The following is a 26140-nucleotide window of genomic DNA, read 5'->3' as shown; positions in this document are numbered from 1 at the left end:
ATGCCGACGGCATTTTAATTTCGGTAATATGAAAATTAGAAGAGCGAGTTAAGACGGTTGTGTTATATTATAAAAATAAACTACATTTTCAAAATAACATTTAATATTTAGTATAATATTGTTAATTCATAGAAATATTATGCAAATTGGGTTGGGAAGTCTTAAATTTAATAAACTTATACAAGCATAAATCAAAATATCATTTCTCATTTTAAATTTATTATTTTAATTGGTATATAAAAGTTATGCCACAATTATTATATAGTAGTCCAAAAATATAAATTCTTATTTTTCCCAGAAATACATTTGTAAACAAAAGGATATTTATCCTTTTTTTATGTTCCACACAAAATATTTAAGGAGTTCAAGAGCTCAAAACGTGCCCTACATCAGCTACCTACCCGACGACATTTCGCAAATGATAAAATAAATTTTTCAAGAGCTCAAAGCATACGCTACATCATCTCGAACCTACCAACCCTACGCTTTTGCGCAAATGATTATATCATAATAGCAAATGCTCACATACAGATTTGGCAATGGCAATAACAGTTAGTATTCTATAAATTCTATCCTGTCGAGATGCTCTGTAATAAGTGTATCCGAACGTTCCATTGTTTTGTACATACATTTAGAGACTTTTTGCTGCGCTCCTACTTTAACATCCTTGGTTTTGTCATCTCATGTTAAAAAAAAGAAACATTTAATTGGAGAAATATTGAAATACTGCTAAAAGTGATTTTCTTCTCGCTGCTTACAATGCCGAGGAAAAGAAAACGACCTGACATAGGTCGTCGAAGTCGTGTAAATGTGCAACGAGCTACTTTACGCTCCAACCGCACTAATGACCAGCGAGATGCTGATAATGATAACAGTCGTACAAGTATGGGAGAATTACGTTCAAGAGTAAATATCTATCAAGTGGATAGGGGGAGAATGGAACGAGTTCGTGCACATCGATCACAACAGCAGCGAGCACGGGATAACGAATTTAATCGATTCCGCAGACGCAGTGCTCCTGTAAACCTCGAACGAGGAGCATTTTCCTACGATCCGGAATTTGATTATAGTGCCGACAAATCTGTGACGATTGGAGAAATGTCAATCACTTGTCAACATTGTAAAGCATTAAAGTACAGTAGTGAACCTGCAGGATATGTTGTGCTGGTGGCAATGTACAATTGCCTCAATTGGTTCCTTCCAAATGACATCGTTTGGTGCAACGCATATAGTACAAGACGGGTTCATGCCTAATTTCAAGGTAGTATACCATAATTGTTTTAGTGAAATTCTAATTTGTATTTGTATCACAATTAATTTAACCAGTTCTTAAACAATTACAGATACAAGGACAAATTCATCACCTACTGGGGGCAATGCTGCCAGTGCCCAGATCATAAATTTTTACAAATTTATTTTATGGGCAATCAAGATGTGGAAGTTGATACACGTTGTGGTCATAATCCAACCGTCAAGCGAATCATTGTCCAACAACTGCAAACATTTCTTCACGAGAATAATGAATTAGTGAAGATGTTCAAAATGGCACTGGATCGGATGCCATCAGACAGCCATAATATTGTAATAAGAGCCAACAAAACACCTGCTGGAGAGCATGCAAGGAGGTTTAATTCACCGACAATAGATGAAGTGGCTATTGTCGTTGTTGGAGAGAATTTGCAATTAAGAGATATTGTACTTCATCGCCGGAACAATGAATTGAAACGTGTATATGAAACGCATAGAGCTTATGATGCTTAACAATACCCATTAATTTTCTGGCAGGGAAAAGATGGGTACCATTTTAATATCAAAATGGTTAATCCAACAACAGGTAATTAGATTATACAAAATAAAATATTTTATATGTTCAATATATAAATGTATTTTTTTTATCATATGTACTTCCAGGTGCTGATACACACAAAAAAGTCAGTGCCATGAATTATTATGCATACAGACTCATGATCCGTGAAGGTGAAGTAAATCACATTTTGATATATCAACGGCTCTTTCATCAGTATGCAGTGGACATGTACGTCAAAATTGAGACTGAAAGATTGACATACATCCGTCTTAACCAACAGCAGCTTCGATCTGAAGAGTACAATTATCTTCGCGATGCAATCAATGCTGACGGCAATGTAAATAATGTAGGAAGAATGACAATTTTACCGGCCACTTACATCGAAAGCCCGCGCCACATGCACGAGTACGCTCAAGATGCGATGTCTTATGTTCGAAAGTATGGCCGTCCAGACCTATTTATTACATTCACCTGTAACCCACAATGGATTGAAATAAAAAAAGAACTGCTACACAACCAAACACCACTTGATAGGCATGACATCACAGCCAGAGTTTACAAGCAAAAATTAAAATCTTTAATGAATTTCATTACAAAGCATCGTGTGTATGGCCAAGTACGTTGTTGGATGTACTCTGTTGAGTGGCAAAAGCGTGGTTTGCCAAATGCTCATATATTAGTCTGGTTGGTTGACAAAATAAGGCCAGAAGAAATTGATTCCATTATTTCAGCCGAAATTCCTGATGAAACGGTTGACCCAAAATTGCATACAATAGTAACTAAACACATGATACATGGACCTTGCGGAGTTTGCAACAACAGCTTACCCTGTATGATCGACGGCAAGTGCTCCAAACGGTACCCGAGAAACTTGCTTGCTGAAACCATCTCGGGAATCGATGGTTACCCATTGTATCGTCGGCGATCAGTTGAGGACGGTGGACGATCTGTAGATGTCAAGATAAAAGGACAAGATTTTCATGTAGACAATCGTTGGATTGTGCCGTTCTCGCCCATATTGTCCAAAACTTTTGAAGCTCACATCAACGTGGAATTTTGTAACTCTGTGAAATCCATAAAGTACATATGTAAATATGTTAACAAAGGTAGCGACATGGCCATGTTCGCAGTAACAAACACAAATGATGAAGTGTCTCACTATCAGATGGGTCGCTATGTAAGCAGCAATGAGGCTATTTGGCGCATATTTTCGTTTGCAATTCATGAAAGACATCCCACTGTATTGCATTTGGCAGTTCATTTAGAAAATGGACAACGAGTGTATTTCAAGCCAAACAACGCTGTGGATAGAGCGGCACGTCCACCTGTGACCACATTGACAGGTTTCTTCTCAATTTGTGCAACTGATCAATTCGCTCGCACTTTGCTGTATGCTGATATGCCGTGCTACTACACATGGAACGCATCATCAAAGTCTTTTCAGCGTCGTAAACAAGTAACACCACTTGAAGGATATGAAAATGTATTTGCCACAGATGCTATAGGCCGTATATATACAGTACATCCTAATAACGATGAATGTTATTATCTTAGATTGTTATTGGTGAATGTTCCTGGTCCGACATCTTTTCAACAATTGCGAATAGTTGATGGACATCTGTGTGCGACTTACCGTGAGTCGTGTCAATTATTACGGTTGCTTGAAAACGATTCGCATTGGGATGATACGCTCAAGGTTTCCGTGGTATCTTCATCGCCGCATCAAATTCGCACACTGTTTGCGATTATAATATCGACATGTTTCCCCTCAAATCCGAATGATTTGTGGATGAAATATAGGGATGACATGTCTGAGGATGTGTTGCATCGCGTGCGTTGTGAAACTTTGAATCCTACATTGGAAATTACGGCAGAGATTTACAATGACACATTGATCATAATAGAAGATATGTGTTTGTTGATGGCAAATAAAGTATTGTCGTGTTTGGGCCTGACAGCACCCAATCGTGCTATACAAGATGCATTAAACCATGAGTTGCAAAGAGAACTCCAGTACGATACTCAAGCTATGACCGAAGCAGTTAGCACAACTGTTCCGCAATTGAACGAAGAACAAAGGATTGCGTACGATCGTTTAACACAAGCTGTAAACAGTGGGTCTAGGGGGATTTACTTTCTTGATTCTGGGGGTACTGGGGGTACTGGGAAAACGTTCCTAATTTCATTGCTATTAGCAAAGATCCGATCGCAAAATGAGGTAGCCCTAGCGTTGGCTTCATCTGGAATAGCAGCAACTTTATTAGAAGACGGACGAACTGCACATTCAGCCTTAAAATTACCATTAAACATGCATATCAACGAAACGCCAGTTTGCAACATTGCCAAAAATAGCGCTATGGCGAAGACTCTCCAAGTATGCAAATTAATAATTTGGGACGAATGCACAATGGCCCACAAGAGGTCGCTGGAGGCACTAGATAGGACGTTAAAAGATTTACGTGATAACCAAAACATTTTTGGTGGAGCTATGATACTGTTTTCAGGTGATTTTCGTCAGACTCTTCCAGTAATTCCTCGATCGACTGTTGCTGACGAAATAAACGCATGTCTAAAATCATCAAAATTTGTGGCGGCACGTAAAGACACTACAATTAACTACTAACATGCGAGTGTTTTTGCAACAAGATCAAAATGAGACTGTGTTTTCGAAGCAGTTGCTGGACATTGGCAATGGTAAGGTCGCAGTTGACAGCTCGACCGGATTAAAGACTTTTCCCACAGATTTCTGTCACTTCACAGAATCGAAAAAGGAGCTTATTCAGCGTGTTTTCCGGACATTAAACAACAATATAATAACCACGATTGGCTAAGTGAACGAGCAATATTGGCAGCAAAAAACAAAGATGTCGATGATCTCAATGCTACCATTCAGAATTTCCTTCCAGGAGAGTTGTTTACGTACAAATCAGTTGACACGTACAGAATTTTTAAATTCATTGGACTTGCCTGGACTACCACCATATAATTTGAAATTAAAAGTAGGGTCAGTTGTCATCATGCTGCGTAATATTAATCAACCTCGACTTTGCAATGGAACGAGATTGGTTGTGAAGAAACTCATGAATAACATCATCGAAGCTAAAATAATCAAAGGAAAATACAAAGGAGAGTATGTCTTAATCCCACGAATACCTATGATTCCAACGGATTTGCCATTTGATTTTAAGAGGTTGCAATTTCCCGTGCGTCTGGCGTTTGCGATGACCATAAATAAATCGCAAGGTCAATCGTTGCAAGTTTGCGGAATAAACTTAGAGTTTCCCTGTTTCGCACATGGACAATTATACGTTGCGTGTTCGTGTGTCGGAAAACCAACATCCTTATTTATTTACGCACCGCAAAAAAAAACTAAAAATATTGTCTACCAGAAAGCACTATATTAATTAACTGTATATGATCATAACTGTGTTGTATTTAATTTAAGCAAAGATTTGTTTATCATGTTCACAGTCCAGAAACGAGCACATTCAAGAAAGTTTTAAATTTTTGTATATGAAGTGTATAAATATAAATAAATGACTTAATATGTATATAATATGTGCATTTGGATCCTTAATGTCAACGTGTATTAGTAACTCTTTATTTCCATCAACTTGGCTCCATCTCCTTGGGAACCACTTGGCTCGCCAGGACATGATAATATGGTGGAAGTACTAGGCGACTCGGACAAATCTGATTCGATCAGAACATTATCAATGTTGAGCTGCTGGCTGTCTTCAATAACATCAATATCTACCAGAACATTCTTGATGTTGGGCTTTTGGCTGTCTTCAATAACTTGAATGTCCTGTATGTCTTCGGCCGATAAATTTAATTCACAGAATGTCTCCTCAGATGATGAAGATGGCATTGTAGAAACGTGTTTTGGTTAAGATAGCAGCTTTTGCTTTAACATATTTTTTTGTACTTTTGCCCTGTTCACGCGTATTATTCGTTCTACATTCTTACCACACTTGGTACAAAATCTGAAGGTAACAGCGATTATGTTGTAGCATTCGTCGCATCTTAATAATAATTTAATACAATCTGGACAATTATTATTTTTTTCTGCCGTTCCATCCGCTTTTTACAAAACGGACAATGGATTTTAAGGAGTTGAGGGATATATAGCTTCACTGTAACTATATTATAGTTGTTTGAATTCTTTATTTTCTCGATGACAGATGTAGTTCTTCTTCTTTTCCTAACCATGGCCATCGTCAAAAAAAAACGACAGATGTAGTTTGATAGTAATGGTGTAAATATTTGTCAGTATTCACTCAAAAAAAATTGTCTATGGTAAAATGTCACTTAAAATGTTAACGTCTCTTTGCTGTGCATCTATACTATAATTCTTTAATATTCCTAAAAATCTAAAAGCAGCAAATTTCAATAAAATTAAAAAAGTATTGTGTCGTGTGTTTGTGACTTACTAAATATGCCTCCAATAATTAGGCGGTGCGAAGTTCGGGTCAGCTAGTAATAAATATTTCTCTATGTGTCAAAACCGGGTAATATTAAAACCAAAGCTACCCAAGGGAGCTTTGCAAATGTGGTGAAAGGTAACACTGCATTAAGGCAATTGCCTCAAAACCAACTAATTGGAAGCATTGAAACTATGATTTTCAACCCTATACAATGTATGACACAATTTATCTCTACAATGCAAAATATGATTCAAGAGATAATCAAATCGCAAGACCAAATGTTACAAACTTTTTAAAGCAAAACAATGAGGGTATTGAACATTTATATACGGAATGCTAACGGTGTTAGCCAGCATAAATTGGAGCTTATTAGATTTCTCAATGAAAATAATATAAATGGTATGCTATTGTCCAAAACTCATCTTACGAATAAAAGGAAAAGTTATTTCAACCTATTTGTTAAAAGAACAATTTTAAGCTGTCAATCTTACACGACGTAGCTAAATTATTAGATTCGTAAAAGAACTTAATCCAAAAAAGTCGCCTGGACAGGATAACATTACCCCAAAAATGCTAATATTGATGTGGAGATGCGCTCTTTGCTCTTCAATGCATTTCCTAGTTTCAGATACTATTAAATTTTATAGAAAAAGTCGGAAATTATCTTAATAGATAAACCTGGGAAAATACAGCCGTTCTCATACAGACCAATCAGTTTTCTACCCCGTCTTTCTAAAATACTTTAAAAAGTGTTACTATTAAAGATGTCTCCTTTCCTCCACGAAAATAATATAATACCAACCCACCAATTCGGGGTTCGTACGAAATATGGCACTATAGAACAAGTAAGCAGAGAGTACTGTTCAGCAATATTTCTAGACGTAGCTCAGGCTCTACCTCTAGTATTGTATAAAACATTAGAGCCTTATTTGAATAACAGACAATTTATGGTAATAGTATGTTATTTTATATCTAATAAACCACAAATAAAGGCTGGTGTACAGGGTAGTGTTTTAGGCCCAACTCTATACATAATATCTTCCAACAGCTAATAATGTATTGACTTTAACTTTTGTGGATGACACAGCTTTAGTGAGCCGTAAGAAATGACACACAATAGCATCAAGTATATTAGCGAAGCACTTAAGTTCTGTCGAAGAATGGCTAGCCACATGACATATAAATGTGAATGAACAAAAGTGTAACAAAAGCTACATTTTCGGTAAGACGAGCAATGTGGCCGGAAGTAAAAGTGAACAATATTTTAGTACCCCAAGCAAACGAAACAACTTATCTTGGTATTCACCTAGATAGACGGCTCATGTAAAGAAAACATATCTCTAGTAAAATAACTTGCATGAAGATAAGAACCGAAATTTAAATGGGCTTTTAAATAAATACTCTAAACTTAACGACTTGGAAGATGGAGTCATGTGTAGAAGTTCACGCAAGTGAGGAAAGTTCTCTGATCGCCATTCACTTAGGAGTGGCCAGAAACGATTCTTTTACATATGGCTCAAGCAGCTCACGACTTCCGGTTTTAGTATCCTCTGGGTAGCCTTAGAATATCCGTTCGAAGGCGAGCTAAAGTGAAAAGGCGAAACATCCCTTTCTCAGGGTTGTGCGCTGTGTTTGGGACTCGCCACGTAAAAAACAATACCAATGAAAACTAAACAACTGCTTCGGATGAGAGACTCCCCTATTGATGACGACCATGGGAACGAATTAAGGACTATGGCTGACATCACCGCCGTCCAAGAAATGCGATGGACGGGACAACGAGTGAGGCGAGTAGGTCCTTGTGGCATTTACTACAGTGGCCATATAAAGGAGCGCAAGTTTGGTGAGGGACCTCAAATTTAAATTCATTCAGACTCCACGAGCAAAAAAAACATCCACAAATGGGTTGAGGCTGATAGACTTCGCCGGGGCCCGAAATACGACTATCTGTATTTAGATTCCATTCCTGGCTGTCTCAGGATCGAAAAGCCACAAACCAGATCGACCGTGTTGTTATATACGGAAGACACGTCTCCAGTCTTCTAGACATGCGTACGCTCCAAGGTTCTAACATCGACTCGGACCAATATCTTGTTGCAGCCAAGATTCGCACCCGCCTCTGTGCAGCAAAAAACGCTCGTCAACAAACACAAGCAAGGTTCAACGTCGCAAAGCTGCAGTCAAAACAGACAGCCGAACGATTTTTTACTCGACTTGCATTTCTGCTCTCTGAGAGCACTCGTCAACAACTCGGTATAAGGGAACTGTGGGACGGCATTTCAAACTCCTTACGTACATCTGCAACCGAAACCATTGGTTTTCGGAAAATTCAAAAGAACAGATGGTGGGACGAGGAGTGCCGTGTCGCAGCGGAGATAAAACAGACTGCCTACCTCGCAACGTTACGATCGACCATAACACGTGCGGAATGGGATAGATACCAAGAGTCGGAGTGAGGACCGAAATGCATTTGCAATCAGAAAAATAGAGAAGCCGAAATGCGTGAGTATAAAGAGCTTGACAAGCTGGCCGACATGGGTAATGCTCGAAAATTCTACGAAAAAACGTAGCCTCTAACAGAAGGTTTCAAAACCAGAGCATACTTTTGTAGCACCTCCACAATGACTGACGCTTAAAGTTTACCACTTTTATGGAGGAAACACCTCTTCAGACAGCTAAATAACAGTGAAAGTATACCACCAGGAGATGGTGAACCTGATCCCTAATTTGGTGCAGACGTTTCATTGCCCCAACCATGAAGAAGTTCGAATAGCAATTACCCGCCGGAAGTACTAGAAAGCGGCAGGGGGGCGATGGTTTGCCGACCGATCTATTCAAATACTGCGGTGAAAACATGATAAGGATCATACCTCAGCTTCTTTGTAGAATATGGTTGGACCATTTGATTTTAAGTAAGCTATGTCACAAAAAGGGAGACCCCACAATCTGCGGCAACTACCGCGGGATAAGTCTCCTCAACATCGCTTAAAAGGTTCTATCGAGCGTAGTGTACGAAAGATTGAAGCCCACCGTCAACAAACTGATTGGACCTTTTCAGTGTGGCTTTAGGCCTGGAAAAGGCTGTATAAACTGACGTTGAGCAACACGAAAAGCTCCGTCAGGATCGATGCCAAACGAGGTTTCAGACAAGGCGACTCTCTTTGGTGTGACTTCTTCAACCTTCTTCTGCAGAAAATAATTCGAGCTGCGGAACTAAACTGAGAAGGTACAATCTTCTAAATGAGTATACAGCTTCTGGCGTATGCTGCTGATATTGACATAATTGGCCTTAACAACCGCGCCTTTAGTTCTGCTTTCTCCAGAATGGATAAGGCAGCGAAGCAAATGGGTCTGGTGGTGAACGAGGCTCCCATGCCACTGTTGGCAGTCCTAACATCGAAGTTGTAGATAATTTCGTCTATTCAGGAACCAACATCATCACCAACATCAACGTCAGCCTCGAAATCCAACGCAGGATATCTCTTACCAACAGGTGCTACTTCGGACTAAGTAGGCAATTGAGAGGTAAAGTCCTCTCTCGACGAACAAAAACAAAACTATATAAGTCACTCATTATTCCCGTCCTGCTATATGGTGAAGAGGCGTGGACTATGACAACATCTGATGAGTCGACGTTGAGAGTTTTCGAGAGAAAAGTTCTGCGAGTTCTGAGCTGTATGAGATATACGACGACGTTGACATAGTTCAGCGAATTAAAAGACAGCGGCTACGGTGGCTAGGGCATATCGTCCGAATGGACGAAAAGACTTCAGCTCTGGAAGTATTCAGCGCAGTATCCGCCGGGGGAAGCAGAGGAAGGACCTCCACTCCGTTGAAAGGACCAGGTGGAGAAAGGCCTGGCTCTGCTTGGAATCTCCAATTGGCGACATCTTGCGAAAAGAAGAAACGACTGGCCCGCTGTTGTTATCTCGGCTATAACCGCGTAAGCGGTTTCCACGCCAGTAAAGGAGAAGAAACTTTGCGTAGGCAACAAAGTGCTTTTATACAATGCGGTCATTAAACCGATTTGGATGTATGGCATTCAACTGTGGGGTACGATCTGTGCAACTAAAATTGAGGTTAAGGTTCCAAATGTTTGCCATGGTACATGCGTATTGAAAATATCCATAGAGATCTTGGTATTCCTATTGTAAGGAAAGAAGTAGAAGACAGCTGAATGAAATATACATCTAAGCTCCGACAGCATCCAAACCCAAATAAAGAAATATTGAGAGAAAAAATATAGGCACTCACCCCTGTACAGAAAAAAACGCATTCATTAGCAAATCGGTAAAAGAGAACTACCTACTTGGCAACGAACAATCAGAAACAACACGTGCGGGATGGGATAGATACCGAGAGTAGAAGTGGGAAGCGAGATGTATTATGCAGACATAAAAAGGGAGAGGCCAAATTGCGTGATTACGAAGAGTTTAACAAACTGGCCGAAAGGGTCAATATCGAAAATTCTACGAAAAAATGCGGCAACTAACGGAAGGTTTAAAGACCAGTGCATACTCTTGTAGCACCCCCACAGTTGATCTACTGACTGATGCCTAAAGTTTACCGCTTTTATGGAGGAAACACCTTTTCAACCTGCTAAATAACAGTGAGAGTATACAGACAATGATGAAGTTCGAATAGCAATTACCCGCCTGAAGTACTAGAAAGCGGCAGCGGAGCGATGGTTTGCATACAGAGCTATTCAATTACTGCGGTGAAAACTTGATAAGGATCATACCTCAGCTTCTTTGTAGAATGTGGTCGGACCATTTGATTTTAAGTGAGCTATGTCACAAAAAGGGAGACCCCAGAATCTGCGACAACTACCGTGGGATAAGTCTCCTCAACATCGCATAAAAGGTTCTATCGAGCGTAGTGTGCGAAAGTGTGGCTTTAGGCCTGGAAAATCAATAACCGACCAGATATTCACCTTGTCCCAAATCTTGGAAAAGAGCCGTGAAAAGAAAATAGACACACACCACTTCGTCGATTTCAAAGTTGTTTTTAACAGCTCGAAAAATAATTGCCTTTATGCCTCGATGTCTGAATTTGGTATTCCCGCAAAACTAATACTGCTGTGTAAACTGACGTTGAGCGATACCAAAAACTCTGCCAGGATCAGAAAGGACCTCTTCGAGTCGTTTGGAACCAAACGAGGCTTCAGACAAGGCGACTCCCTATCGTCGTCGAACTCGCGACTTGGCTCCCACGTCACTGTTGACAGTGTCGAAGTTGTAGATTTATCTTGGAACCAGAATTAACAGCAACAACAATGACAGACTGGACTGAGTAGGCAATTGAGAAGTAAAGTCCTCTCTCGACGAACAAAAACAAAACTCGTATAACTCACTCATTATTCCCGTCCTTCTATATGGCGTAGAGGCACGGGCGATGACAACATCTGATGAATCGAGGTTACGAGTTTTCGAGAGAAAAGTTCTGCGAAAGATTTATGGTGCTTTTTGCGTTGGCCACGGCAAATATTCGCGTCATATTCTACGTATGGACGAAAACACTCCAGCTCTGAAAGTATTCAACTCATTACTCGTCGGGGTAATCAGAAGAAGAGGAAGACCTCCACTAAAAAATAAGAAGAATAATGGAATGAATATATTTAACCAGCGAAAAATGTCATTTTTTCATTAAAACTAAAAAACAAATGTTTTTTTAACTGCATCATTTATTGTTGAAGTAAATTCAAGAACCAAAATTTTAAGATATTTCCCAACAAAATTGTACCATGTTTTCAGAAAAGCCGCTCACTGAACAATTACAAAAAGTGTTTAATTAAAGATATTTTACAAATTCATTAACTGTAGAAAGTACCACGATTTTTTTTCAAAAAATTATTCATAATAAATTAATAATTAAGTCTACATATTTTCTTTGTAGTCCAAATTTCGCAATATTATAAATTAATATAAGGAACTACTTAAAGGTATTTTTCTATAAATACATTTCCAGATTCTACTTTTTGAACGATCCACGAACACGGCTTTTGCTCCTGGACACTGCGTCTTTCCTGGAGGAACTTTCGAGGAGGCATCAGATGAATGTCAAGAATGGATGGATTACTTCGAAGAGTACGGCGTAAGCTCGAATCAATTAGATAGACTTATTGTCAAAGAGCCAACTACTAAAAGAAGAAATCCACTTTTAAGCACTGGTAAAAATTTCTCACGTGAAATTTCTTTGCGTATAACTGCTTGTCGTGAAACATTTGAGGAAGTTGGAATTTTATTCTTTCGGAACCATAAAACACTTAAAAAATTAAGTTCAACACCTACTTTTGGGGAAGATTTTGAAGACGTCAATTTTGATCGAGTCCGATGGCAGTTTGCCGTTCATAAAGACGCGAAACAATTTCTTAATTTATGCCGGAGTCTGCATGTAGTGCCGGACCTATGGTCCCTGTACGAATGGTCTTTATGGCGTTCACCATTCACTGCGGAAAAGAGGTTTGTTGAAATCGGTTTAATTACTCAATACAATATTTTACCCATAGCATCTGTAATTAAATAGAACAAATTCATTATTTTATCTTTATCCCAGAAATTCCTCAGTAATGACGAGATTTAAATATATATGTACATAAATATGCAGCTATGCGAGGACTCCTTAGCTGAATTTATAATTACAGTGGTCGTCTGATTAACGACTATCAAAATTATCTTATTGATGTTTCCATATTACGAACGAAAAGAATTTTGCTTATTCGATATTGCGAACAGTGCTATATTTTTATCTTGAACTGCGCATTCTTTACAAAACGTAATTAACTTAATACGTATTTAGTCATTCGATAAATGTTATCTATGTTGTCTTAGATTAAACAACACTCCTGGATATTTGACTTCGTTTTACTTGAATGCGTTTTGATTCGTCTTCGCTTTCTGCGCCAAAATTGCTCACTTCCGACCAAAAACAGCGTTTCATTGACATAATTCAGCAAATATTGATCAAGAAGCATGTTGTAAATCAAAGCTCAATTATCCCAATGGAAGCTTCCGCAAAAGCCAAGACTGAAAAATCATGCCAAGTTAGTTCGAATGTGAAGGTTTTGCTAACAGTTTTCTTCGATTGCAAAGGAGTTGTGCAGCATGAGGTGTTGGCAAACGGTCATACGATCAATAATGATTATTACCTGCAAGTTATGCGTACTTTGCGTGAAGTAATCTGCAGAAAATGACCGGATTTGTAGAAAAATTAAAATTGGCTATTGCACCATGATAACGCCCCTGCTCATGCGGCGTTGTTTGTGCGCGAATATTTGGCCAAAAACAATACATTAGTTGTGTATTCCCTAGATATGCCCCTGTGTCGTTTTTGATTCCAAAACTGAAGAGAAATTATAGATATTCATGAATAAATAAACACTTTTTTAAGAAATTCGCAATACTTTTTGAACAAACCTCGTAAGCAAATTTTTTATATGGTTCATTTCTATTAATTATTAATTTCCCCTAATTTGGAAGGTGTCGCTGCCCAGCTGGTTGATGTCCTCGTTAGAGTGAAGGGTGACATCACCGCCGTCCAAGAAATGCGATGGACGGGACAAGGACTGAGGCGAGTAGGTCCATGTGTCATTTACTACAGTGGCCATATAAAGGAGCACAAGTTTGGTGTGGGATTCGTGGTGGGAGAGAGACTCCGTCGCCGAGTACTATCATTCACTCCGGTGGATGAACATAAAGCCACAATCCGCATCAAAGCGAGGTACTTCAACATATCGCTGATTTGCCCCCACGCCCTGACGGAAAAGAAGGTCGATTTGATCAAATACCAATGCCTTCTATGAGCGCTTGGAGCGGACCTATGAGAGTTGCAGACAAGTCTCCAGTGTTCTAGACGTGCGTACGCTCCAAAGTCCTAACATCGACTCGGACTAATATCTCGTTGCTGCGAAGACTCGCACCCGCCTCTGCGCAGTAAAAAAACTAACGTCAACAAACACAAGGAAGGTTCGACGTAGAGAAGTTGCAATCACAACAGACAGCTGAACGATTTTCTACTCGACTTGCACTTCTGCTCTCTGAAAGCACTCGTCAACAACCCTGTATAATTGGGAGGACGAGGAGTGCCGTGCCGCAGCGGAGAGAAATCAGACTGCCTACCTCGCAACGTTACGATCGACCACAACATGTGCGGGATGGGATAGATACCAAGAGTCGAAGAGAGAACCGAAACGCATTTGTAGACAGAAAAAGAGAGACGCCGAAATACGTAGTATGAAGAGCTTGACAAGCTGGCCGACAGGGGTAATGCTCGAAAAATCTACCAAAAACGTAGCGGCTAACAGAAGGTTTCAAGACCGGAGCACACTCTTGTACAAGCCAAGTAACCGATGCCCACAGCATACTAAAATTATGGAGGGAACACTTATCCAGCATGCTGAATGGCACTGAATGCATAACGTCAGGAGAAGGCGAACCCGATTCCCCAATCGATGACGATGGAGCAGACGTTCTATTGCCCGACCATGAAGTAGTTCGAAAAGCAATCACCCGTCTTAAGAACAACAAAGTGGCGGCGGCTTTGTAAAATATAGTCGGATGAAAGCATGCCCAACGATTTGAATTTAAGTGTGCTCTGCCCTATCCACAAAAAGGAAGAACCCACAATCTGCGCCAACTACCGTGTGATAAGCCTCCTCAACATCGCATATAAGGTTCTATCGAGCGTATTGTGTGAAAGATTAAAGCCCACCGTCGATTCAATTTTATCCTCCAGATATATATTTATCACATTTTCGAATGTCTCGTGAAACGCAATTAATGATAATAATTAGTTATAGACAAAAATAAAGAGCGATTTCGCTTGCCTCATTTTTTCCATCATAAATTTTGTTGATGCCGATTTTGTCACTTTTGCGCGCAAGAAATATCAAAATTTGAGTTGCTCGAACGTTTGACATTTGCAAAAGTCGCTACATTTTTGCGTCGAACATGATGCTTTGCAATATTGCCGCAGTGATTGAGACTCGAACATCCCCCTTCTGATAGTCTCCGCATCTTGTTTAAGAATTTCGAGCATTACCCTTGTCGGCCAGCTTGTCAAGCTCTTCATACTCACGCATTTCGACCTCTTTCTTTTTCCGTCTACAAATGCGTCTCGCTTCCCTCTTCAACTCTCCGTAGCTATCCTATCCCGCACGTGTTGTGATCGATCGTAACGTTGCGAGGTAGGCAGTCTGTTTTCTCTCCGCTGCGACACGGCACTCCTCGTCGTACCAGCTGTACTTTTGCATTTTCTGAAAACCAATGGTTTCGGTTGCAGATGTACGTAAGGAGTTTGAAATGCCGTCCCACAGTTCCCTTATACCGAGTTGTTGACGAGTGCTCTCAGAGAGCAGGAGTGCGAGCCGAGTAAAAAATCGTTCGGCTGTCGAACCTTTCTTGTGTTTGTTGACGAGCGTTTTTTGCTGCACCGAGGCGGGTGCGAATCCTGGCTGCAACAAGATATTGGTCCGAGTCGATGTTAGGATCTAGGATCGTCCGCACGTTTAGAACACTGGAGACGTGTCTTCCGTCTATCACAACATAATCGATCTGGCTGGTGGTTTTTCGATCCGGAGACAGCCAGGTGGCTTGATGAATTTTCTTATGCTGGAATCTAGTAAACATATTTCGGGCGGGGGCGAAGTCGATCAAGCTCAACCCATTTGAGGATGTTACCTCGTGGATGCTGAATTTTCCGACTGCTGTGCCGAAGATACTTTCCTTACCCACCCTGGCGTTAAAGTCGCCAAGCACGATTTTGACATCGTGGCGGGGGCAACTCCGAATGTTGACTGTGACATATGGTGAAGCTACCTTGGACAAAAGTAACGTTTATCGGTTCGCAGAGGGTCGAGAAGATGTGAACAAAGAAGAGCCCAAGCCCAAGAAAAGACGAAAACATTAATAAATTGAAGAAAATAGTATTGTCTAATCGTCGTACAATCATAGGTAAGGGTGAAATGGGCAAAAAAGAATATTAGTGGTGCCGAAACTGGTTTCAATCCTATAGTATTTTAGGTCAAGTTTTCGCTGTCGCTAATTTGAAAATATTTCTAATTTTGACGACGATTGGTAGCTGTAGTGTTGACTTTAATATATGAAATGTAAAATTATTCAGAGCTCGAAGTCTAAAGTTATTTTATCAACAGAAGCATATATCTGATATATCATTTGTAATAACAACTGATAATTTAAAACAAATAAATGGACTTTTTTTTTGCACAAAAGAATTTCTTTTTTAATAAAACATCTAAATCTCAATCGAGTGAACAGTGTTAGTACGGCTACAAGGAAGTTGTGTACATCAGCTGCTTAATATGCGCTTCCGTTTTGAAAATGTTCAAAAAATTGGTATTTGCAGACAAGAAAATTTCGCTCCCTTGCAGTCGTCGTTGTGTTCCAAGCAATAAACATACATACATACATAGTTCATGCACTAAATATATAAAATAAGGATATAGATACATATATAAATATATGTATATGTGCAATAATTTGTACAATTATATGAACATTTTTAAATAAAAAGCATTAAATGATTAAAGCAAAAGCATGATCCATTTCTCGTTTAGCATAATCAGCTATATAACTTGCATTAGGTATTACCTCGATATGTTCACAGACGCAAATTCCTTCCTCACAGTAGGCACACACTTGCCATTTACGTGTATTCGTTAGCCCCTTATAACAAAGATGAGACTCGTTGCTGAGCAATGGTTCGTGTTGTAGTTGTTGATTAAATTGCAGGTCCTTCAACTGCCGCCTAACCCTGCTGCCCACACCGCCAACTAAGTTTGTGTTCTGATATTCATAGCGGTAATTTCGTCGCATACGATATATGTACACTGCACTTGCGTTCTAATGGAGCAGTCGGTGGTTCTTTCATGTGCTCTTCGTCGTTAATAATTCCTCCTGATATATTACTACTCTCAATCTTACTAAACGGGTTGAACAGTGCTTTGCATCATGGTGAGGTACATTAATGGAAGCTTTATCTACAGATAAAGTTCCCACCTTTTCTGAGGTGGTAATTGCACCTTCGGGCGCAGCCAATGGCGTCGTAGATGGCGTAGCTTCCATTTGTGAGACAAGTGGTAGTGTCCCTCTAGGCGACTTTGGGAGCTTTGTTTGATGAAAGCTACTAGCACCACTGCCTGAATGCCGATGAACCAACTTCGGTAAAATGCCTCGATGAGAATGATGCTGCTGATGCGCGAACTGATAGTGAGGATGTGGATGTGCTTGAATAGGATGAGCATGGCTATGAGAATGCTGCATTTGAGTATGTACATACTGTACGCGCATTTGTAGCACCGGCTGATTATCACCTTCATCGATAGGCAGTAGAAGCTTTGATTGTGTTGTATAGCTCGCAGTTAATTTCGTACTCTGTATTTGTAGCGTGCGCAGATAGTTGGTCGGCAGCTGGTGGAACTGACGGGATTAGGTGCGCGTTAGTGTTGAAGCGCCATGTTCACTACCTGATAACGCTGACAATTTCGGTGGATGTGGTTTTGCTTGCAATTGCTGAATTTTCTTCTGTTGACGAGCCTGGCGTGAAGCCAAAAAACCGCCACCAGCTGCAGCATACATTTTTAACTATTTTTACGTACCGTATTTACAACTTTGGCAAATTTACTAATTTAAAGCAGTTCTTTAAATATTTCACTAGAGTAAATGCAGTTATTTCTATAGGGGTATTCTCTTGCTCTTGCAAGATTGCAGATTGCAAAAATACTATACCGAAATATACAAGAGCACGAGAGCACCCATTGCAGAATCTAGTGATATATGAATGGCTAATTCGGTCAATTTGTTGTGAATGACTATTAAGCATGGCTATTGTGAATTGGCGCACCTTCTGCATACGTTTTTAAGAAAAAAAACTGTAACAAATCTTTAAAATTTAAATAGAAATAATAAAATCCATTTAAAACTTATCTTCCTCAACAATTTAACGACGTAATATGTCTTTATGTAAAATGGCAACTACAACAGGGTTGCAATTATATTTTTGCGTGACATTGCACGCAAATATACATAGGTTTTGGTCTGACATATTTTAAAGCCCTTGCAAATATTTTTCTGCGTGTGTTTGTTGTTGTTCCGTTGTAAATCTGCAATTCTTGCACCGTGCACCGGGTTTTGCAAGAGCAAGAGAATACCCCTTATATATTTGAGCTACGGTGCAAGAGAGGAAGATTTAGTGCAATACACTCAGTTTGTATTCATGGTACACTATATATAACGAGTAAATTCAAATGAAAGGTCTATGAACTCTGTAATACTATACAATATATAACTCAATATCGGTGTGGAAGAGAGTCATGAAACCAAAAATGTCTTTATATAAGTTTTGATTTTGAAAAATAAAAAGTTGTGTCCACTTAAGGGGATTAAGATTAAATATGACCTTTGTTTTTCCTCCAGCCTAATTTTGTTGGAAATAGCTTCCTGAAAAAATACCTTCTTTGGAAGTACTATCTGCACCAGAAAAAAACACCAAAGAAAGGTTAACATTTTTAGCGTCTGCCAATACTTCGGGAAAGAAGAAATTACCACTCTTAGTAGTGGAAAATCTTAGAACCCGAGACCTTTCAAAAGCAATTTGCTACCCTATATGTACTCACTGTCGGCTTTTTTTTTAACTAACCGTTAATGATAAATTAGTGAAATTTTCAGGATTTGTCGGAAAATACTTTTTTAATATAATAAAAATAGCTATAAATATTTTTTGCTAACTTTTAAGGTATGATGCGCTATTTAACAAAGTTTAAGATTCCAGAAGAAGATTTCACTGCTCGCAAATAGCTTTTATTTCTCGCAGTGTTCCGAACGCCAAGCGTTTATTTTATGAGAAAAAATATATCGCTCTGTTACAATTTTCAATCATTATTATCGTCTCCTTGTAAATATCAAATGAATATTAATAGTAATTTCACTTTCTTCTTTAAATAAATTTATTTCTTAATCTATTAATATTATTTTTATTACTGTGAAGTAAATCCTGATCCCAATATCTTTAGAAGATTATTCAATACTTTTCGGGACTTTGAGTACTCAGGATTTTTTCGGATCTAATATCTGTTTGTTTAAAATAATACTTAATATTATTCAAAAGAATGTCATTTGTATTGTTATGATTAATACCAGCGTTACTCAATGTTTTTAACGCTTATAAACTCGTAACAGGAATAAAGGGATGTTAAACTTATTCCAGTGTGAGAGCGCCTCAAAATTAGCGTTTTTTTTTATAACATTTTCCATTATTGCCAGATTGAACAAAATAACAATTTTTGGGCATTTATCAACCCAATACCCAACATTTAGTACGAATAAAAATTACTATATAGTGGTTATATATTATATGGAGAAACTATTTAAATCTTTTTAAAGTATATTAGAACAACTGACTTTTGAGCTTTCAATACCCAATAAAAGGATTTAAGCTTGTTAGCTCTCAATCATTAAATGTTTTTAATCATTTTCCATTGAAAATAATACTACGATGCTTCAAATTACAAAACGTTTCATCAAAAATTTAAATTTCACAAATTTATTTAATTTTCATTATTTTACATTTTTTATAAGTGGTCTTGAACGATGCAACAAATCCCTCCGTTTACATATATTTTTGGTAAGATTTCAATCTGACCATCGCTCGTTTCCAATTGATAAACGTCAAAACCTACTGAACTCGATTAGCTGTCAAAGTTCAGTAGGTTTTGACGTTTAGCAATTGCTATCTCACTTCCAGTGAGAGAGGAGTTGGACATCTCTTTATCTCTGCTCGTAACTTGTCTGGAGCGGTTCCGCCCGCTCCAATAGTAGTTTTTTAATTTTAATTGATTACACTAGTTTACAGTTATTTTGCGACTGTGATGTTAGAGACTGTAGCGTTCTAATTTTTCGTTGCTAAAACCGAAATTGATAGTATAAATTTGCTAACATGTCGGATTATTTGTAGGCCTAAATAAATTGCTGTCCTACAATACTTACGATCAACAATCTTTGATTTTATCAACTTTTGAATCAATCGCGTCGATATTTAGCTTGCTATTTATATTTTTTAGCAAGTTTTCTCAAGTTTACGCTTTATAATACTTACGCAATTCTCAGCGGACAAAAGGTTTAAAACTTTAGGCTCAATTGAATGTTACTAGTACTAAATTTTTAATAACAGGCTTATGACTCTTTTTATTTAATGGATTTTAGCACTTACTACTTGGCTCATTTTAAAGCACAATTATTATTATTTATATAAATAAAATTAATATTAACAAATTAATAAATAAACTTATTTAACGATTAAATTAAATTTACTGTTAATTTTCTTTTGTTATTTACGAGTAGACGATAATAACCTTTGAAAATCGTAACCGAGTTGAAATCCGCGTGTTTGTCTACCCGTCCGTCCTTCTATCTGTGCAAGCTGCACCTTGAGTAAAAATTGAGATATCCTGATTAATGAATCGGACTACTGCTACGCCCACCAAACGCCAAACATATAAATAGCTATAACTAAGAACTGTAATCGCAGTAAAAAAAGATACCTTTGGGCTAAAATTTAACGGTCGTGGCCCGACCTCTAATTGGGTTATTGTACATATCTGCTTAACCACTTAAGCCATAGATAACTTGATCAGAATCTCTTTTCTTACTCTCTCGCTTGTCAGCTGGCAGGGCACCCTGATCTGTTTTCTGAGCTGGCAAGGCGGGATGCCAGAAGAGCAGCGCTATAATTACTTGACGAAATTAGTGTGAAATGAAATTTCATTGAACTGTGCGAACATACATATTTTGGCAAAATAAATGCTTATGTAAATTAATTAATGATTTTGCATTTTAGCATTTATATATGTATGCATTTTCAAAGTGTTTAATTTAGTGTTTTGTATAATTTATTAAATACCCAAGCTAATATTTTTCAGCAGTGGCATTGGCAAATGTTATAAAAACTGCGAGTTTTGACAGCTCTATCTCGAACCAACGAGTCAAGTTATCTATGACTTAAGCTACAATAACCAAATTCGCTCAAGATGTAGAACTTAAGAACCCCTAATGTAAATATGGACGAAATCTAAAGATAACCGCGTACACTTCCCACATACCGACATTGGCACTAAAATTCCAAACAACCACTTAAGCAACAATAACTAGATACGCTAAAGACTCTAGACCAGAAGCACCCCTAATGACGCTGTAAAAATGGATGAAATCGGATGGATTGAAATGTATTGTAAAATAAAAGTCCCAACTTAATGGCTATGCTCTTATCTTTATTTATTACTCAAACAACTTAATGCTTATACCTCGTACTTATAGCTCTTTACTAAGCAACACTGTAATTACAACTGTCTCTGCTGCACAATCCGGCAGCCCTTACATACATACATATGTGCTAGATCGGTAACAAAACTTCGACACTCACACATTCCGGGAACTAAGATCGTTTGCGCCACAATATTAAAAAATAAATGTTTTCCGACAAATCCTGAAAATTTCTTTAACGGTTGATTTAAAAACAATTTTTTAAGTAAAAGTAACTAAAATTTTCATTAAAAAAAATATTGTTAAAAACTTAATTTTCAAAAGTCGTATTTATGAAAAATATACATTTACTTAATTTTTGTGATGAAATGGACAATGGGAGGTCCGCTTGATGGGATGTTGCTCAGGTAAAAAAACCATTCGATTTAAATTATACAAATAAGGTTTGCAAAATAAGTTTCGTTATATTGGACGCCCACTGTATTATAATTTTAATGGTGGTAATATGATTTCTAATTATCGTTTCGGCCATTTTTAATATTAATTGTTTTAACTATTATCATGCCACATTCTAAACAAATGTTTCAGGGTTCCATTAAGGTACCTCACATAGGTCAGGTTTTCGCCCAATTTTATCTATTTCAGGCACAAAGGTACATTGTTATGAGTAAAATACGCTCTCCCATTTTCATTGAGATAACTGAAATATTGGCCGAAATATGCAGTATTAAGTCACCTGAAAGTTCGAAAAATCTTCATGTTAGGTATATGGGGGCTCAGGGAAGTATTGATTAGGTGGTATACTTTAAAAGAGTTATTAGTATCCCATTATATTAATTACTTCTTGATTTATGTACTGGAAAGTGAAAGAATCAAATGGAATTTAAAATTGTGCTATATGGAAAGTAGGTTCTTGTCCGATTTCATCCACTTTCGTACTGTGACATATGAATAGGAGAAGAATGCCACGTTTTGTCGAAATCAGTCGGTCGGTTAGCGAATGTGGGCGGTGCCATAGTCCAATTTTAACACCTGCTCTCATAAAATTTAGTGTCTCTGACGTATGTATTTAGTTATTTAGTACTTTTTTACAGTATGGTTATATGGAGAGTTATCTCCCCATTTAGACCATTTTCGCACTGACGGTAGGTGTTTTTATAAGCACTCGTCAACAACTCTGTATAATTGGAAGGACGAGGAGTGCCGTGTCGCAGTGGAGACAAAACAGACTGCCTACCTCGCAACGTTACGATCAATCACAACACGAACGGTATGGAATAGAAACCGAGAGTTAAAGAGGGAAGCGGGACGAATTTGCAGACAGAAAAAGAGAGAGGCCGAAATCAGTGAATATGAAGAGCTTGATAAGCTGGCTGACAGGGTTATTACTCGAAATTTCTACGCAAAAATGCGGCGACCAAGACCGGAGCATACTCTTATAGAACCCCCAGAGGTGATGTAGTGACTGATGCCCAGAGCATACTAAAATTATGGAGGGCACAATTCTCCAACCTGCTGAATGGCAGTGAATGCATAACGCTAGGAAAAGGCGAATCCGATTCCCCAATCGATGCCGATGGAGTAGATGTTCCATTGCCCGACCATAAAGAAGTTCGAATAGCAATTACCCGCCTGAAGAACAACAAAATCGGCGGCCTATCGTGTGACTTCTTCAACCTGCTATTGGATAAAATAATTCGACCTGCAGGACTTATCGAGCAGGTACAATCTTCTATAAGAGTGTACAGCTGCTGGCGTAGTGGCGTAGTGGTTCTGCCTTCTCCAAACTGGATAAGGAAGCAAAGCAAATGAGTCTGGCAGTGAACAAGGGCAAGACGAAATATGTATCTCCTGTCGTCAAACAAACAGTCGTCGCGCCAGTTAATTTATTTACTCGGGTTAGGAATAAAATAAATATAATTTTAAGTCAGCCTATGAGATTGGTACTGACTGATCCTTTATTCGTATAATAATTCACAGTATACACATGTACTTAAGTATTGAATATATTAAACTTAAACTGTACCTTTACAAGTGGTATAGAGAACTTGTTACTCGGCAGTCGATAATGATAAAGTGACCTAGAGGCTATTGTTCCAGTGGTTTATATAGGCTATGCTTATCGCTGCTCAAGGCTGTTCTCATAATTCTATTAATACATTTCGATAATGATAAAGTGACCTAGAGGCTATTGGTCCAGTGGTTTATATAAATCTTAGTGGTACTTATGCTATTGAGATGCTGACTGTTTACTAGTTAATAACTATTTGGGTTTTTATTGTTTGTTGTACTGATAGTGCACTCCTATTGTTCCAAGATAAAGTTCTTTTGACGATTTTTCTTTAATGTTGTTCGTTTACTAAAACATAAGGCTGTTTTGATGTTTATTTGTTTGGGATTGTTTGTTGTAGTGATATCATGCTATACTTGTGGTTAGCTGTTGCTATGCTGAGTTGAGCAAAGGCGTGTTAAATGTTAAAGTGTTAACTCTCCCCTCTCTTGTGAAAAATAGATCTCCTGATCTATACTGGAGTCTTGAGTAGATCAGTCATTCCTACAAGTTCTATGGGAGGGTTGTAGTTTCTCAGATATACAGTGTTTTGATAAATTATACATATATAGTTTGAATATTACAAATGTACTTAATCCTAGGACTACAAGTACTCCTATCGTTATGAACATATTCTTGATTGGGTGTTCCTCAAATGGTATTAAAAACTTATTTAATTTTTTAATGTTGTCAAATTGATATTCGATTTCTGATTCCAATATTTCAAGTATGTGAATTCTTTCGTTTCCATTAGCTTTAATAATTGTCAAAAAAGTCTTGCGGTATTTTCGCTAGTTGGCGATGAAAGCGCGTAGTTCTAGTTTTTTTTTCGCATCGAGTCATGCTATACCTTTTTGGAAAGCTCATTTTACGCGCTAATCCGTGTTTGATTGATTGTCGTTTCTTTTAAGTCGTTCCGGAGTTATAGCGTCGCAAACATGGAGCAAAATAAAGAGAAAATACGGCATATTTTACAGTACTACTACGATAAAGGCAAAAATGCATCTCAAGCCGCTAATAAAATTTGTGCAGTTTATGGACCCGATACAGTTTCCATTTCCACCGCACAACGATGGTTTCAACGTTTTCGTTCTGATGTAGAGGTGGTCGAAGATGCGCCACGCTCCGGAAGGCCTGTCGTCGAAAATTGCGATAAAATCTCTGAATTGGTCGAAAGAGACCGGCATAGTAGCAGCCGTAGCATCGGTTAAGAGCTGGGCATGAGTTATCAAAAATTAATTTCAATTTCAATAAAAAAGAAATTCAATAAAAATACCGCAAGACTTTTTTGACAACCCATTATAATCTTTAATTTCTTGTTCCTGGTTGTGGAATACTTCTGAGTCAATAATAATTGTTTCATTAAATTGGATTAAATTCAATCCTTCAATTGATTTTTCGTTTAAAATATGTTTTCCTTGTAATACGACATTACCATGTCCTAAATCTATAGTAGTCGCATTATTTTCTTGGATAACATTACAATGGGCTTCATAACCTTCGATTATTGGTATTGTATAATTGTCATCAGGTTCTTGTTTACAAATGTATTTACTTAAATTATTTTTACATTTAGATGTTAATATTATTTTATCTTCACACTTACTTACGATTTTTGTCATATCCAAAATGCCTTGACGATATGATAATGGAGTAACTTTATATGTTGTGCATTTCGTTTTAAAGACTGGATATTTATAAATTACAATGAAAGTGTCGTCTAATCTACCTACATGCGTGTCTGCATATTCGAGTATGTTAATAACCGGTATACTAGTTTGTTCCTTTTCTAATATCCTTTCAATCTCGTCTGTATTTATTGCTGCTGAATAAAAATCTCCGTTCTTCACGAAATTAATTGTCGTAGTTAAGTCAAATAACTCCTTGTATAATTTTTGCAATATAACTGTTTGTTTAATCGTCCTAATATCAAATGTTTTCATCATTATTTCAAAGTTGGAATTAATTTGACTTTGTTTATTATTATTTTCAATTATGTCGTTGAGTATTGTTTTAATTTCAATGAGGTCGTCGTGGTCTGGGACTCCTGTGATAAATTTCAAAATCAATTCTTAGAAATCAAGTGATCGTCTTGAGCGTCTGGCTCGTCTATTATTCAGTAGTTGTTTTCTGAGGATTTCTATTCTGTGGAACAATGTTATTTCTGTTGCGTCTTCACTACGCATCTCTCCTTTATTTTCGGCGATCTCGCAGTATGGTTTCAGTATTTTGCTTAAGTTCGTCATATGGAATAGGTATTCATGATCTTGATACAAAAGTCTCGGTTAGCACGTACTTGCGATCTTGTAAGTCGGTTATTTCCTGAGCTAAGAATGTTGCTAGGATTAATGTTAGCGTTATATTCATCATTGTTTCTGAGGTAGTCTTGTGTAAAATTGTGTCCTCACGATTCTCTTCTACTATTTTCTTCAAATTGCGTGGATTTGTTTTATTTCGTCGGTTTTGTTTCACATAAACTGTTTGCCCTGCTTTATATTCCTTTTGTGTTCGTTTTTTATTGTGGTATGGCATACTACTGCTTGTTTTCAATCAACTCTTATATTCCTTCAGTCTTGCTCCTTTC

The 26140-nt window shown here is 37.9% G+C and overlaps 1 protein-coding gene across 2 annotated transcripts in view; it reads left to right on the top strand.

Moving 5' to 3' along the window:
* Positions 1-430: 430 nt before the first annotated feature.
* The window catches only part of LOC126767052 (acyl-coenzyme A diphosphatase NUDT19-like), an 86707-nt gene continuing 60997 nt past the window's right edge, over positions 431-26140 (top strand). Inside the window, exons 1-2 of one of the 2 annotated variants that reach the window (XM_050484665.1) lie at positions 431-551; positions 12202-12695. In XM_050484665.1, coding sequence (XP_050340622.1) covers positions 540-551; positions 12202-12695 — 506 coding nt within the window. In that variant the 5' untranslated portion in view covers positions 431-539. The remainder of the gene's footprint in view (positions 552-12201; positions 12696-26140) is intronic. The other variant, XM_050484664.1, reaches the window with a different exon arrangement.

Source organism: Bactrocera neohumeralis, unplaced genomic scaffold (assembly GCF_024586455.1).
Source record: "Bactrocera neohumeralis isolate Rockhampton unplaced genomic scaffold, APGP_CSIRO_Bneo_wtdbg2-racon-allhic-juicebox.fasta_v2 ctg370, whole genome shotgun sequence".
In the NCBI taxonomy this organism is placed as follows: Eukaryota; Metazoa; Arthropoda; class Insecta; order Diptera; family Tephritidae; genus Bactrocera; species Bactrocera neohumeralis.
Note: the sequence above shows the minus strand (reverse complement) of the source record. Positions and strands in the feature narration are given on the sequence as shown.